The sequence below is a fragment of the Corella eumyota genome, chromosome 3 (assembly GCF_963082875.1).
Source record: "Corella eumyota chromosome 3, kaCorEumy4.1, whole genome shotgun sequence".
Lineage (NCBI taxonomy): Eukaryota > Metazoa > Chordata > Ascidiacea > Phlebobranchia > Corellidae > Corella > Corella eumyota.
The window spans coordinates 9253271-9269493 of NC_137492.1; the positions used below are offsets into that span (position 1 = coordinate 9253271).

At 27.4% G+C, this 16223-nt stretch overlaps 2 protein-coding genes across 3 annotated transcripts; one reads left to right on the top strand and one right to left on the bottom strand.

The window, feature by feature from the left end:
• The first annotated feature begins 2815 nt into the window (after positions 1-2815).
• LOC145744909 (DNA repair endonuclease XPF-like) lies at positions 2816-13092 on the top strand. Of its 2 annotated transcripts, XM_082562876.1 has the most exons (18): positions 2816-2996; positions 3129-3247; positions 3698-3872; positions 3993-4211; positions 6214-6327; positions 7150-7342; positions 7562-7673; positions 8054-8175; positions 8377-8517; positions 8958-9234; positions 9961-10147; positions 10493-10602; positions 10893-11001; positions 11114-11287; positions 11492-11640; positions 11952-12039; positions 12228-12368; positions 12542-13092. In XM_082562876.1, the coding sequence occupies exons 1-18, from the start codon at positions 2877-2879 to the stop codon at positions 12683-12685; spliced, it is 2694 nt and encodes an 897-aa protein (XP_082419002.1). In that variant the 5' UTR covers positions 2816-2876; the 3' UTR covers positions 12686-13092. The 2 variants fall into 2 exon arrangements, with proteins under 2 accessions (XP_082419002.1, XP_082419003.1); XM_082562877.1 differs by lacking the exons at positions 2816-2996; positions 3129-3247 and having other exon boundaries at positions 3733-3872; positions 3980-4211.
• On the bottom strand, positions 12566-16119 carry LOC145744910 (uncharacterized). Its single transcript, XM_082562878.1, has 5 exons — positions 15781-16119; positions 15289-15468; positions 14567-14742; positions 14130-14310; positions 12566-13515 (listed from the first exon to the last, which is right to left on the bottom strand). The coding sequence occupies exons 2-5, from the start codon at positions 15464-15466 to the stop codon at positions 13409-13411; spliced, it is 642 nt and encodes a 213-aa protein (XP_082419004.1). The 5' UTR covers positions 15467-15468; positions 15781-16119; the 3' UTR covers positions 12566-13408.
• Between the last annotated feature and the right edge of the window lie 104 nt (positions 16120-16223).

The following is a 16223-nucleotide window of genomic DNA, read 5'->3' on the forward strand; positions in this document are numbered from 1 at the left end:
TATTTAATTTTTGTTAAAACGAAGATAAAATATTGCATTTCTTCTTTTTAGAGATTACTGTTTCATTTTGGTAAAATATTAAGCAGGTTTTTTTTATTTAGGTTACTTACTAAAATATAGGCGTCAAACTGTTAAAATCTCAGTTTGAATAAATTACAAATTTTAAAATAATAAATATTAGCCAAAACACTTACTTTTTTGCGAGACCTTTTTTGTACAAGATATCGATAAATTATTCGAACATTTTTTTCCTAAAATAAATATGTAAAATCGTTAAGTATGCGTTTAATTAAGTTTAAACATTTTAGTTTACAGAAGTTTACCTTGAAGATGACGTTGAAAAGTTGCTTTACGGGTGTATATATTCTTGCAGCTAGGGCAATGATAATGACCTGATCCTCGTTCCGAGGCCATATTACTACCTCTACATGGCAAACAGCAATTTACACTGTATCCTGTTAATAAAATTAACATGTAAAAAAGACGGATTATATATATATTTCATTTGTAACAACATTTACCTGTTTGGTGATTGAAAATGTAGAAAACAGCTCTTCCAAAATAATATATTTCGCCATGTTTTTTAAGTAATGTATTATCTTTAAAGGAAAACGAACACACGGTGCATTTTTTATCATTAAGTGTAGCTAAAAACGCGTCCGATGTTTCACCAGAGAAAACACTAGCCATCGAATTACTAATTGTTAATAACTTTAAAACAATATCTTTCTTTACCTTTTAATATCTATCTTAACTCTGTAAATAATAATTTTTATAAAATGTTTTTTGTTTTTCATGACCACTAATAAACATAGGGTCACACATAATAAAAATAATATGGTCCATTATGGTGTGTTAATTTTAACTCGCGAAATAACGAGAACTTGCCAAAAAAAACAACCATGTAACTTTACTCTTTTCTGAATTGCATACAAACTAACGTTTTATTAAATAAAAAAGGCGTTACAAAAAATACAAAACAAATAGTAAAACTACATAATTCATCCATCACAAATAGTGGTCAGGAGTGCAAAATCTTCTCCAGCTGCGTTAAGTCCGGATAATTTAGCGATAAAACTCAACAATCTGACTAAAAATGACCCCCTATTAATAAATTAAAAAAGGTTTTGGAGTAAATTTTTTTATATGGCGATAACAACCTAAATAGCAGTTTTACAATCAATCCTATAAAAGACCAACAAATAATCTTTCTGCTGACTTAAATCGTTTAGATTAACAAGTTAAACCAACTAAAATAGTTTTGTTTCTGATTTATTAACATTTTTATATAAGTTATCTTAATTTAACATTTTTTTGTATGTTAATAGTCCTTTAACAGGAAACATAAATTTCTAGATTACAACAATCTTACATAAAAGACAAATAAATTTTAATTACATTTAGGATGGCGTAAAGTATCCAGCAGCGAAGTGGCGCAACAATTTTTTATAGTTATGTGTGTCGGCGCTTACTTTACTGTTTTTTAAGTTTGTGTAATTAAGACTACAAACATACTTTATAAGTTTTTTGATAAGCCTGAATGCTGCAAGTTTAAAAACTAATACTAACAATAATTATTTTTTTTAAATTTATGGCTACATTCCTATAAAATAAAACTACCAAAACGACTCCAATATTTTACATAGCTTAAATGTTTAACATGAGTTTAAGCACTAAACAAGAATTCTTTAATTTTTTTCTCTATTTAATTTTTAAATAAATCTTAAACCTATTTTACTATTCAATTTTTTAACTTATTTATTAAATTTTTTCTAATAACTTTGTTAGTCTTAAACTGTAAACCTTTCTAAAAATTAAAACTTTTAAAACTTTATAAAAGACGTCTCTTTTTGCAACGTTAAAATTTAATTGTTAGAAATTTCATTTATCTTTACAAAGATAAAAATGGCTTCCTTTTTTAAAAACTTTTTTTTAATTACCTCTTACTGGCCCCCTGTGTAGCGACGTAATTGTGACGCTGTTTATATTTTAAAGAAATTTAATTTTGCAAAATCTGAGTATATATATATATCTTTAAGGTGTTAAAACCTTATGTTAGTAACAAACAAAACACTATTCTAACACTACACAGCCAGCACACGTACAACAAAGTTCTTTTTAGATTTTTGTATAATATTATTAAAACAAGTTATAATTTAGCTTTAAATTAAAAAAAATTATTTTAAATTAAATATCATGATTTAAAAAAAGTAGTTTTTATTAAATTTTATACAACCGATAAAGCAAAAGGATTAAAGTTAATAAAAACATAAATAATTTCAATTGTTATTAATGTTACTTTTTGCTTTAACATAAGTTAATAAATAGTTTTAATTTTGTGACTTTTAGTTTTCTGAACAATTACAAATCGTCGTTGTCAATCACAAAGCAACATCATTTTGTAAAGTTGTGGACCTAAAATAAAATTTTGTTTTTTAGTTAGTTAATATTGTAAACCAATATATTTTTTAAATAAAATTTAAAGATTGTGTCATTTTTGTGGAACACATTATTTTTGTGATTTTTTTTTGTAACAATTGTGTCATTTAAAATTGACACAAAATTGTGTTACTCAAAATTGACACAAAAATTGTGTCATTTAAAATTGACACAAAATATGTGTCATTTAAAATTGACACAAAATATGTGTTACTTAAAATTGACACAAAATATGTGTCATTTAAAATTGACACAAATTATGTGTCATTTTATATTTTTGACACAAAAGATGTGTCATTTTCAGTGACACAATATTGTGACACATTGTGTCAATAAAACCTGCGACCCCTGTTGCCGCTTATAGACTGATAAAATCTACGGTACTTAAAACCGAAATTCTCTTTGGGATTTTGGGCTATTTGGTGAATTTGTTTAAAATGGCTGCTGGAACCAGTTGCAATTTAGTGAAAATGACTGCAAACATGACACTTTTAGAATATGAAAATGAAATATTTCTTGATATGTACAATGATAATGCGTTGCTTGTATTATGTGAAGTAAGACTTGTTTTGTTAAGTTGTTTACGAAATTTTTACCAAATTAAAGTTAACAAATCTAGGCTAAATAAACATATTAAAAAAGCAATTGATAAATCCTACACCAAATATAACTTGAATTACAATGCTTAGGGTCTTGGTTTGGAAAGAATATTCGTAAATTTTCTGCGACTGTACTGTGACCTTTCAGAATTGGTATTTGTGTTAAACACCGATCAAATGCAGCAGCTTTATTACATAGAACAATTAAAGTAATTAGCTATTTTTTGTTTGACAAATATTTACTGTTTAATAACAACTGTTGTTATGTTAAAAGCCAGCTTGTGGTCTTAACAAGTGTAACCTTTGTTATGTTGACTTAGTCTTAAGATTTTGACGGTTTAGGATATTTTTGATTCGAATTGCCCGGTTGTTTTGTTATATATAAGCAATAAATAAAAGTTGGGATGTTATGGTAAATATTGATCGTGAAAATGCAATATTATACTGCAAAACAAAATTATGTATATATAAATGTTTATTAATTTTGGCACATTTTAAATCGTAAATTTTTTAATTTTTTATTATTTGTATATATTTTTTAATATATTTTTACTTTTATTAAAATTTTTAAAAATATATATATTAAGAGCAGTAAAAATGCCAACACAAGTAAATTTAAATAAAGATTTAAACCCCTATTATAATTCATGTTTCTATAGATTGCTCGGAATCAAAAAACTTCCCCTTGTTTTAACAGCAGAGTTTAGCATCACTGAGAGAAAAAAGATGTACAATCGTGGAGGAGTATTTTTTGCTTCATCTCGCATCCTTGTTATGGATCTTCTTGTGGACCGAATTCCAGTTCATCTTATAACTGGACTTTTAGTTAACAAGGTAGCGAAAATAATATTTATTTTCGATAAAGTAATATATATCAGTCATAAAATCAATTTTATTAAATTATTGCTGTTTTTTTTTATGTATTTTAATAAATTAGATAGAATTTTTGTACAGGCCCACAAAATGGCAGATGCTTGCCAGGAACCATTTATAATGCGTCTCTATCGTCAAAAAAACAAAAAGGGTTTTATTAAAGCATTCACAGACAATCCAAGCGCCTTAGTGGGTGGGTATGGGAGACTGGAAAGAGTAATGAAGAGTTTGTTTGTAGGCAAAGTATTTTTGTGGCCACGATTTCACTCAAATGTTTCAGCATGCCTTGATAAACACAAGGTGATTTATATTTTACTTTTATTGGTTTTTAATAAATTTTATAAAAATTTGCTTTTATATAAATTTAGATATGGGCAATTCTTATTGGGAAAGTGAATTTTAAAAAATAAAAACTTTAAATATTTGTTAAATTAACTTACTTGTTCCTTTAGTTTGGGAATTTAAAGTTTAAATTTAAAAAAATTTAGGCAAATAATTTTTTAAGAGTGATTTTTTTTTAAACTTAAAATGTACAATTTTTTTGCACTTTTATGCTTATTTTAGGCATTAATTTTAAGTTAATATAAAAGTTACAAAACAGATTACAATAGATTTGTAAAGTGTTAGTTTAAGAGGTTTAAACATATGCTTAACATAATTTAAACAACAAATTCTATATTACAATTTAAAAATCAGGAATTTTTAGGTTTTTAACTTGTAAAAATATGAGTAATTCTGTTACCGAAATTAAAGAAAAAGTTTTATAACTTGATATTTAAACCAATGCCACTTTCAATATTTTTAATTCTCTAATTTTAGTTATTAAGTTCTTTAAATAAAAACTAAACTTTAATGTTCCTTACCAATTTTATCTACAATAATGGTAACGGAATTATGGGTAACGGAATTACAACATCAGGGAGTTTAAATGATTTAAAACATTTAAATTATTTTTATTAGTAAAAAAATGGAATGGCATTGTCATATAATATTCATTTTTTTTTTTGTGAGAAGGTAGTTATGAAATTTATTAATTGGTTTTGTGGGTAGATATATTACTAAATAAAATTAAATAAACATATTCACAGCTAACAAATTGATTTTTTACTGATATTAGGCATTTTTACACAAATATTTTAACTAATTTACCCACTAGACATGTTGTTTATGCATAATTACCTATTTTATTTAGGTCTAACGAATTGTTTCTGTGACATCAATTTTATTACTAATTTAAAATTTAGCCATTTAGAGTTTTAAACATGTTAACTTTGCTTGGAAACTTTGTTTTTGCAGTTATGTTTATAGTTTTTGTTAAAATGGTAGTTAGGGTTTTTGAAATGAGGTTGTTTTGTTCTGTTTAAGAGTTTATTTAAAAAAAGACCTAATAGTTTTTAGTTGTAATTCCGTTACCGAGATTTTGTTTAAAAGTTTTTAGTTAGGTTTGATTCTTATTTTAACAATACCTAAAACTATTTTTATTTAATTTTACCTAAAATTGAGTAAATTTAAGACTGAAGTTACATGCCAAAATTAGACAGTGTCATCCTGTTACTTATAATGTAATTCCGTTACCACGTTTTTTTAAGTCATCTCGTCAATATATAAATATTTTTTAAACTTTAACTAAATAAATTTGGTATTTTTTGTTGCTTTTAATAAGAACGATTATTTACACATGTTTAATTTAAGTTACTTTTTATAAAATTCAAACAAATTAGGATTAAGTTATTACCCAACTTTTTTTATCTAATTTGTTGGCATAATTCCGTTACCAAACATTTTTTAATTTTTATGAAGCATACAAGTCCGAACTTGATTTCTATGGTTTTAAAAATTTGGAATGGTAATATATGAGTAGTTTTAACTCAAAAAATAATTTAAATTATATTAAAAAAAATAATTATAAGTTTGTAAACCACAGTAATTGTAATTTCGTTACTGAAGAATTGCCCTTATACTCTTTTGCTTCTTTTTAAGGAAATTTGTTTGCATGGAGTATGGGTATCCTGTTGTTTTTATGTTTTTATATAATTTCATTTTTAACATGAAAAGGAAAACTTAAGAGCTTAAACATGGAGAAGCATAGCACTTTTCTTAAAAATGCTTAAACATAAAAGCGGTGGAAATCAAACCAATTACTTCTTGTTGTGAAGCCAAGTGTTCTTACTATTACCGACAAAAGTGTTTAACAAATCTTTGGTGCAAAAATTAATTGATACATTTACCTATCAAATTGTTTTTTTTGTCTATATTGATTCTTAAAATTAAAAAAAACTTCGTTATTTATTTTAATTTTCAGCCTGAAGTGATTGAGATAGGAGTTGAGTTAACTCAGTCAATGAAAACTATTCAATTCTCTTTGCTTGAAATTGTTTCTGCTTGCTTAAAAGAATTAAAAGCCAATAACCCTGGGGTAATTTTAAAAAATATTTTATTTGTTAGGCTATATAATTTTTTTTCGAATAAATAATTTAAGAATATCTGACATTAGTTACCCTGACCCAGTTCCGAGTTGCCTATTGCATTTTAAGATATTCTTAGTTATAATTGTCTAATTATTAAGCTGTGATTAAGTGTTGTCTCAACAAGAGCCTTCATCTCGGTTGCAGTGCCTTTTTAAGGGTGTTACAGCAAAAAGCAGTGTTAATCAAACCCAGACCTCATGTGGGAAGCCAAGTTTTCTTACCACTGCACCACACTGCTGGTTAATTAAAGCTGTTGATTTTACCATATTTTAATTCTCCATTACCCGCATATAATAATTCAGTCCATTAACTGCATATAAAAATTCAACGGCATTTAAAAAAATTGCCAGGTAACTAATTTATTTAAAGAATTTCTTTTTCCTGAACTTAATTGTCTGGTAAAAAGAAACATTATAAATTTCACACTAGCGATTTGATTAACTAAATACTTTGGTCTAACAATGGTTTGAAGATGTAAAAAAAGGTATATATATTTGTTACAAAAATAAAGAAAAAAAGAAGCCAATAAACAAAAAAACCAAACATAAATATCATAAGTAAACTTTTTCTTTTTTTTTTAATAATCATTAACTTTAATATCAGATAACTAATCAACAGTCTTAAAATACAAAAATCTGAAAAAATCGACATAAGTTATTTCCTTTTAATCAGTATATATAAAAACCATTAAAGAAATCAACATTTTAATTTTTTCCCAAATTTGGTTTCAAAATTGTTCTGTTTAAAAAAAAAAAAATTAATATTTTTAGCTTGAAACCGATAATTTTAATGTCGAAAACAGCCTTGGAATATCTTTCGATCGGAGTATTCGGAAACAACTAGACCCAGTCTGGAACCAACTGGGTTCAAAAACTAAACACTTGGTGTCAGACTTAAGGACTTTACGGTTATTGCTGCGAGCATTGTCACAATATGACTGCTGCACTTTTCTACAAATGTTAGGTAAGTTTAGTTTGGATATAATTTTCACCAATTGTAGCCGGAAAATGATAATATGTTATGTCAATTTTAGTAAAGATGTCTTCCTGATACTAAAATGTTTAGAAAAAATTTCTTTATGTACATTTTCATGTAATTTAAAAATTGTAGTTTTTTGCTGTAGGTGAAGTTTTTATTTTGTTAAGGGTATGATTATAATAAACTATTAAAATTGTTACACAGAGTTATCAAGTGGCTCCGAGAAAGCTTTTGGTAAGAATCCAGGTTGGATATTTATTGATGCTGCTGATAATTTGTTTCTTAATGCCAGATATCGAGTTTTTGGAAACAAAATGTAGGTTTCTAATTATGAAACAAAAAATGAAAACTAATTTGCTAAAACCTACTTTCTTTCTGAGGAAATAATCCACGTAATAAAGCTTAGTGAACAAAATATATATTTATGTTTTAGGGCTTTAATCAACAAAAATGCCATGGTGCTTGAGTAAATTATCACATGCATATATAAGTTGTGAGTTACAACCATTTTACAGCAATTAAATTGCTGCTTGTATTGTGGGCAATCTCTTAGTCTTATTGAAAATTACTTCTTTAAACTAAAATAAGACTAATATTTGCACAGTCCTCTTTCCTTTTTTTTATTCTCAGTAATCTTCTTTATATAAAGTACCTTTTTTATTATTAATTAAATATTTTTATTATAAACTTTTTAAGTAAAAAAGAAAAGGTTTCGACATCACAAGAACCGTTACTGGAAATGAGTCCGAAATGGGAAATCTTATCTGAAGTTATTGCAGAAATTATTGAAGCCAACAAGGCTACTGCTAAAACAAAGCGTGTGGAAAAATTGTTCTTACATACATTAAATTAAATAAATATTTTTTGTTTATTTATAATAATTTTGTTTTTAAATAATTAAATTGTTTTTCTAGTTAAGTGTTAAATTTTTTTTTAATAATTTAAAAAAAACCTAAAATGGTCTATTGATTTAACCTGTAAAATTTAAATACTTTCTTATAATCGTCTTATCATTTTAGTTGGTAAAGGAAAAGTTCTAGTGTGTACAAGTGACATGAGGTCATCACGATTAATTCAAGATTTTTTACAAGATGGTGGACGTACAACAATGATAAGATCTTACAATCGAATTTTTGGCAAACAACATCCACTTCCCAAAGGTGAAAAACTAATCATACTAATGTTTGCAATGATACTTACAATGTAATTAAAATGTCTTATATTCTGGTCTATTTAAACATGCAGCATTTATTGTGTAGTTGTTAGAAGTTGGCAAACTTGGGTTCCTTACATATGGTCCCTGGTTTGATTCCAGCTGCCTCTTTGCTGTAGCATCCTCGCTGTGAACAGTACAAACTTCTGCTAAGTTTAAAACTAGTTGGCAGATTATTTTTCATGCAATTAAAATTAGCGATAAATCAACCTGCCAAAGTAAACTTAAGACTGGGTCAGCTAACCTAATGTTACTTTGTGTTTAAGCAGTCCACTTGGTTTTCCCACATCGAGAATAAAAAAATACAAAATAATTTTGCATAAAGGTTAATTTAAGATGGTTGTTAAAATCTTGGCTTAATTTTAATTATTTTTTAAAAATGTTTAGATAAAAACAACCAAACCTTAAAACAAAAGTTACAAACCACAAAATCTATGACCTCACCCCCCGTAGACAATAACTTAAATGTCTCTCCAAAATATAAGGAAATTTCTCTAAAAACTAAATCACAAGTCTTTAAAGATCAAAATGAAACTAACTCAGAGAACGAAAATAAATATTCCCAGATAAAGGTTTTGGAAGAGCCTGAAACACTTGTGCATGCATTACACGGAAACCCTGATCTTTACAGTTTAACTCGAGTGTTAAATGAGGTGGAACCAAGGTAAATTAATTTTATTTTTAAATGATAAATAAATTTGAGTTAATTTAATTGCAGATTCAGCATAAAGAGATAAACTCAAGTTAAAATCTTTGCAATTTTTGATAAAAAAACTGTTTTAAACTAGTTTTAAATTTCTTAAACGCATCAAAAGCGATATTACAACAAACAATTGTTTTTTGTTACAAATTTTGTGATAACACTTTAATTACTTTTTTTTTGCAAAATGCTTTGAGGTAATTTACAAAATGTGCAATGTTCACGTGGTTGCAAATTTCTTAGGTTTTTTTAAAAAATCAAACAGGATTTTTTTATTTAAATGTTAGGACCATCTATCATGTACATATTTATAAATATTATGGTGTGATAGGCAATGATTCTAAAGATTTTCGCAAATTTAAGCATCCATGGCAAATTTAAAAATGGATTTCTTAGTAATTTGTTTGTTGTGATTATCCATGCAAAAACATCTAATAAATCCAGAATCTTCACTGCGACAAAGTTTTAACAAAATAAATTTAGTTAAGCTATAGGCACAGGTTTGGTAAAGGTATAATTAAACATATAGTGAATAATTAGGGGATACTGTTTAACATTTATTATTTAGCTATAAATCAACATATTTTAGCTTATGGTGTAGTAACTCCTAAAGTCTGTTTTTTTACATTGTTGTAGTTTAAAATAATTATAATAGTATTTTAATTTTAAAATCCTATTCTTGTTTCTAAGGTATGTTGTTTTGTATGACAACAGTGTTCATTTTGTGCGCCAATTAGAGTTGTACAAAGCATGCCGGCCTGGTGTTCCGTTTAGAGTTTATTTCTTAACTTTTCAGTCATCTGCTGAGGAACAGGTTTATTTAACTTCGTTAAGAAAAGAAAAGGAGGCATTTCACTCCTTAATTCAAGAGAAGTCGGTAGGATTAGCATTTAATAATTATTTAAATTAGATTTTTTTAAATTATTTAAATTAGATTTTTTAATTGCTATGCAAAAAAAGTATGTTTTAATACTGATTTTTTCCTCGGCCATTTTGTTGATCAAGAAATTTCATGATTTTTTCCTCGGCCATTTTGTTGATCATGAAATTTCATGACTAATGCATGTAGTTGTACAAAAGAAAGTTACAAAAGGGGACAATTTTATAATAATTTTAGTGAAACCATGATTCAAATTCATAAATATAAAATGTTTCTTTAAGTAGTGTCACCTATTACATTATTTTTTAATTAAACAGAAAATAATATAATTTTTGTTGTAAGACAATGGTTATACCCAAAGAAAGAGAAGGCAAGGGTGAAAATGATCCTCAATTGAGTCGCAGTGTTGCCCCTGCTTATGAAATTAATACAAGGAAGGCTGGAGGGCAACAGTATGTTTTTTTTGTATATTTTTATCCTTAATGTTAAAAGGCAGTCCTATCCATAGGGTTACATTTTCCACCCTAACCTTGTCTTTAGTTGCTTTATGCAGTTTTGGGTATTTTTAAAAAAAGGCTTACTTAAGAGTGCTACGACATAAAAGTGGGAATTAATACAATAGTTTTAATTTGTAAAGGCTAGTGTTCTAACCACAACACCACCCACCGATTTTAAGTTATTTGAAATCACTATATTATTTTTGAGTTTTATATAAAGATTAATGTTATCATATTTTTTAAAGACTTTCAGAAAATAGCCAGCATATTATTGTTGATATGCGAGAATTTCGTAGTGAGTTGCCTTCCCTTCTACATAAAAGAGGAATAGAAATAGAGCCTATTACTTTGGAGGTAAAAACTTTTTTTTTAAATAATAAAATCACATACATTTTGTTTTTGTTATATCATCTGGATAGAAGTAAAAATAACAAAAAATGTTTTTTATTTTTTTGGACTTTTTTAGGTTGGTGATTATATTTTGACACCAGACATTTGTGTTGAACGTAAAAGTTTAAGCGATCTGATAGGTTCATTAAGTAATGGCCGACTATATAGCCAATGTGTTGCAATGACAAGATATTATAAGCAGGCAATGTTGCTTATTGAGTTTGATGCCAATAAAGCCTTTTCATTTCAGGTTTAGTGTTAAATTCCAACCATTGAGACTTTTTTTTATGAAACATTAAAATAATCTAGTTTTAACAAAAATGTTTTTAAATGCACTTTTTAAGTAGACTACTTTAAATAAGTTAAAACAAAAACATATTTAATATAAGTTAATTTACCTTTTTGTTTATGAAAATGTTGTGCTTAACATAATTATGAAATTTCATTTAATTAGGCAAGGGGCATAGCTGGAGCCAAATTGACTCTCAAAGAATTAAACCAGAAGTTAAGCTTATTGTTATTACATTTTCCTAAATTAAGATTGTCATGGTGCACCTCACCTTCCAATGCTGCTCTACTTTTCCATGAACTTAAACTTTCAAGGTAAATATTTTCTACAAATGGACTTAATATCTTTAGAAAAATATTGTTAAATGACACTATTTGTTTACCTGAGAGCGCCAAATTTAAAAATTAGTCATTTTAATAAAGATGAAAGTTGTCTAAAAACTTAAAAATGCTAAACGTATAGGATAAAAAATTGGTTTCTCAAAATAAGAATCGTATGGAGCATCTAAATAACCCAGCAAAAGTGGTAATTTAATTGCTTTGTCAAAACAGCAGTAGAAAATTAGACCTAGAATATTTAGTGTAATATTTACAATGTCAACCCTTTACATTTAAAAAAAACACAGAAACCAACCTGATCCTGTCAAAGCTGCTGCCGTAGGGATTGATGAAAATTCCACAGAATTACTTGGAAAATACAACTCTAAACCTCATGTAAGTTATGTAATGCTATTTTGTTGCTTGTAAAAGGCTGACTTCACCGCCTTAACATATGGTATGACATTTTTGTCCAGTCTCAAGTTACCATTCACAGTTTTAAATAATATTAAGTATATTTCAAGTTAATTTTTCTACATTAATACTGTGTTTTAATTCCATATTTCTGTTTATATATTGCTTAGGACTTTTTACTACAACTGCCGGGAATAAATGCGAAAAACTGTAGAAGTATATTACACCATGTTAAATGCCTAAGCGAACTATGTGAAATGAATGAAACTCAAATCTTAAAATTATTGGATAGCAAGATTAACGCTAGACTGGTAGCCAAATAAATTCAAAAAATATATTTAAAATTTGTAGTACAATTTTAAAAATGGTGTTTAGGAAATAAACTAAAAATAAATGTAAAAAGAACTCATAAATATAATTTATTTTGATATTAAAAAAGTGTTCAGCTAAGTTTTTAAAATTATTTTCTATAACATATTTCTAGTTATATGAATTTTTTCATAAAAGCTATGACTCCACTACAAAGTCAAGTTCGAAAAAACGACCCTTGGACACCCATAGGGGTGAAACTAGTGGCACAAAAGGCAGCTTATCTGGTTTTGCAAGATTCAGAAAAGTAAAAAAGTAGAACTTTGTTTTGTTCTTCTTTGGTTATGTGTATTTTAAAAATCATAATTATACAAAAAAATTGTTTAAAGTTTAAAATGTTTTAAATAAGTTAAAATTTATTTGACATTAAAAAGTGACTTAGGAGTGTTACATAAAATACTAATACATACAAACGTGTCCATTCTTTTTTTGTTATTTTAAAATACAAAACAACCTACATATATAATAGTATTATTAAAGCATTAAGTACTGTATAGGTAATAAATTAACTATTTATTAACCAGGTAAATATAAATTGTTAAATATGTTGCAAATAATATTCTTCTTCCAAATGTATTTTAAATTTGTGGTTGTATGCTTTGCAAATTAATTTGATCTAAGCAAGTAATATTTTGTTTTTTTTACATGGGCTGTTACCAAATCGGTTTGCAGGGCAATTTATTATTATATTAAATATAATTATATTTATATATTTTTTAAAAAGGCACAACAGTAATTTTTGTTAAACGCTTAGGTAAATCAGCGAGAATTTAACCTAAATCTATGTACACTGTAAGTTACATGATTTGCCCTGTACATTATTACCAGTGACTCCTCTTAAATTTTTTTTTAACAATCAGTCCGTTGGTTGACACATAAAGCGACCACGTATGAGAAATACAATGGCGTAAATATTACGTCACAATGACTAGGATTTGATTTGGGTTTTTACTGTTATTTGTTTTATTACATACAGACAACATTAAAACAATGAAACAGCCCCGCCCCAAGTTAAACTTGTCGTCATGCCGATTTCTCTGGCGTTATATGTGAGCATGCCAAACGTTGATCCGTATCTAAACTTTAAACCTGTAATAATCATAAAGGGTAAACAGTTTTATCTTTATTGCTTTAATGTCATTTAGTACTAAGGTCATTACTTCACGAAGTCTATTGTTTGATTCCCACCCCCCCATATCGTAACGCCATTGCTGTGTGTTAAAAATAACACTAATATTTGACGATACAAAAGTCCACCGGCAGATTAACTTTTGCCAAAATGGTCTGTGTTAGGATTATTCGACGGGCTGACACTTGAGAAATAAGATCACAAGCACTAATATGTTGCATGTATTTTTTTATAAACAATTTCAAAGTTGTAGACTTGATTGTGTAAACTTAATCTGGATTTGGTGACCATGCCATAACATACTTAAAATCTTTATGTTAATATTCATATTTGTGGCAAGTTTTTAAATCATTAAATTGATTTTGTCATTTTTTCCTCTCGCTTTGATGTAATATTTATTATATATCTTATTATTCACTGTCATTAATGCGCTTATTATTCACTGTCATTAAAACCAAAATAAATAAAAAATAAAAATATTATAAAGATTAATTACGTTTCCTTTTAATCAGAGTTTAAATTAAGCAAATTCAAGCCAAAATATTTTTTTACTTTACAAACAAGTAGTTTCTACCTGGTACGTATCCCATATATTTTGGTAACAATCCAGATTTTATATGATAAACAGGGTGATTTTTTTTACTAAGCGCTGCTTTTCTGTACAAGTCGTACTTTTCTATGGTTCGTATTCCAGGTACTGGAGTGCTAACCCATGCAACCATTTCTGGCCGGGAGGTATTTAGGGATGCGCGACTCTGCAACAAATAGAGACGTCATTTCGATTTAGAAAACCAGTAATAGTTTGATGTAAATTTGGAAATTATTTGTGTTATTAAATAAATGTTAATAATTTCGTAAGATTGCGTTACAGTTAAAACCGCAAACGTTTTACTTTTATAGGCAAGTAGATATAAATACTATGCATAATTTTAATTACATATTCAATATATGAAGCCCAGGTAATTAAACTTAAACTGTTATGTTAAAACTTCACCTTTAATTTAGGATTACCGTTTTCGGTCTTTTTAAATTTGAAGTTGGTGATTGAAGTATGACTTTGCCCTCTTTAACGTCATTGGCTTTGCTTAACGGAGCTGAAAACGCCCTTCTAGGATCTCTGTCCGACGTTTTTGCGACAAATTTTTTCGTGTCTTCTTCATAAGACGCCTGCGTTTTATTCTGAGATTCTAAAAAATGTGATAGCTAATATGCTATTTTTTCTAAACAAATTATTTGTTGACTTTTAAATGTTTTAACATGGCGTTTAAAGGTAAGGGTTGTCATTTATGCGCAAACAACATATTTGACAATTTGTTTTGCGCGAATTATTGTTAAATAATACGTTTTTACAACAGACTTGTTATAAATATTGTTAAAAGATAATAAAATATGCGTCAGAATAGCGCGAATATTGACCTATAAATTAAAACTTAAAGTTTTAGTATTTATTCTTCTTTTTCCGGCGAAAATGGTAAGCAGTTTAGCGGTAAAAAGTGTACTTTGCTTTTCTGTAATTCCAGAAAAATGCAATTTTTTTTTAATATTTTCAGATGCGAAATTTACAATCGAAGTCTTGGACATGTCCGGAACGATAAATATGTACTTAAAATCAGAAGCCTAATTTAAAAGTAAACCAAATCGTATACATAAAAATAATTTAAATAAATTGTAAGGAAAAAGTATATTGATTAAAGTTAATTTATAAATGGCTAAATTTAACTTGTATAACTTACCAAAAAGTTCGCTGCTTGTGTAATAAAAATTATGTTTCGGGATATAATGCCTGACCGGCGGTCTTTTAACCAAAGTGCCTCCTCTTGACCATACCGGACGTTCCCTTTCTCTTAAATAAGATATCGGCGTATCTCCGGGTGGTACATTTACTAAAGGGCTAGATACTAAAACTGCCATTTCTATTTTAAAACCGTTGTTTTTAAGTTGCTAATAGAAGGAACGTTTTAAATTTTTAAGCAACTATTAATATTAAAGTTGTTTATGTAACAATTTGTTAATAAAAACAGTTTATTACATCACAGGATAATGGTTTTATTAGCCAACTTGTTTGTAAACTACAAAAATATCCAAGTTATGTTTTTAAACTTTGATTTTATTCTAGAATAAATCGACTCTTTATGTAGCAACTATTCTTTTTACCCTCATCTTAAATGTATATTAAGTCATAGTTCTTTTATTTTTTTAGAATAAAAATCCGCTAAAGTACTTACTGGAAAAAATTCTTGCACTTTTTTCACTTTAGGAACCCGCAAAAGTACACAACTAGAGCTACTCAACCGGTCTACCAACGGCTATTCTTGTTATGATTATCCACCCATAGCCTGTCTCTATAGAAACGTAAAATTAGCCCGTGCTTTCTCTTGTACATAGCTATAGGCCTATCAACGATGATGAAAGAAATCTTTTTTTTGTTATATACCAACACCTTAAGTTTTATTACTATAACTTTCTATTGTTTTGTTAACACTAAAATCATGACCTTTTGTTAAATATATTTGCTTTAACACTTTAATTTAAAGAGAGAGTTTCAATCAGATCAATATCCTGCCTATTCTGTAACTAAGTCTAAAAGTAACTTAGCGATACTACAAGTTTCCACTGTTTACAACGTCAATAGTGGTAGATTTAATTACTTGTTTACTTGAAACAGTAA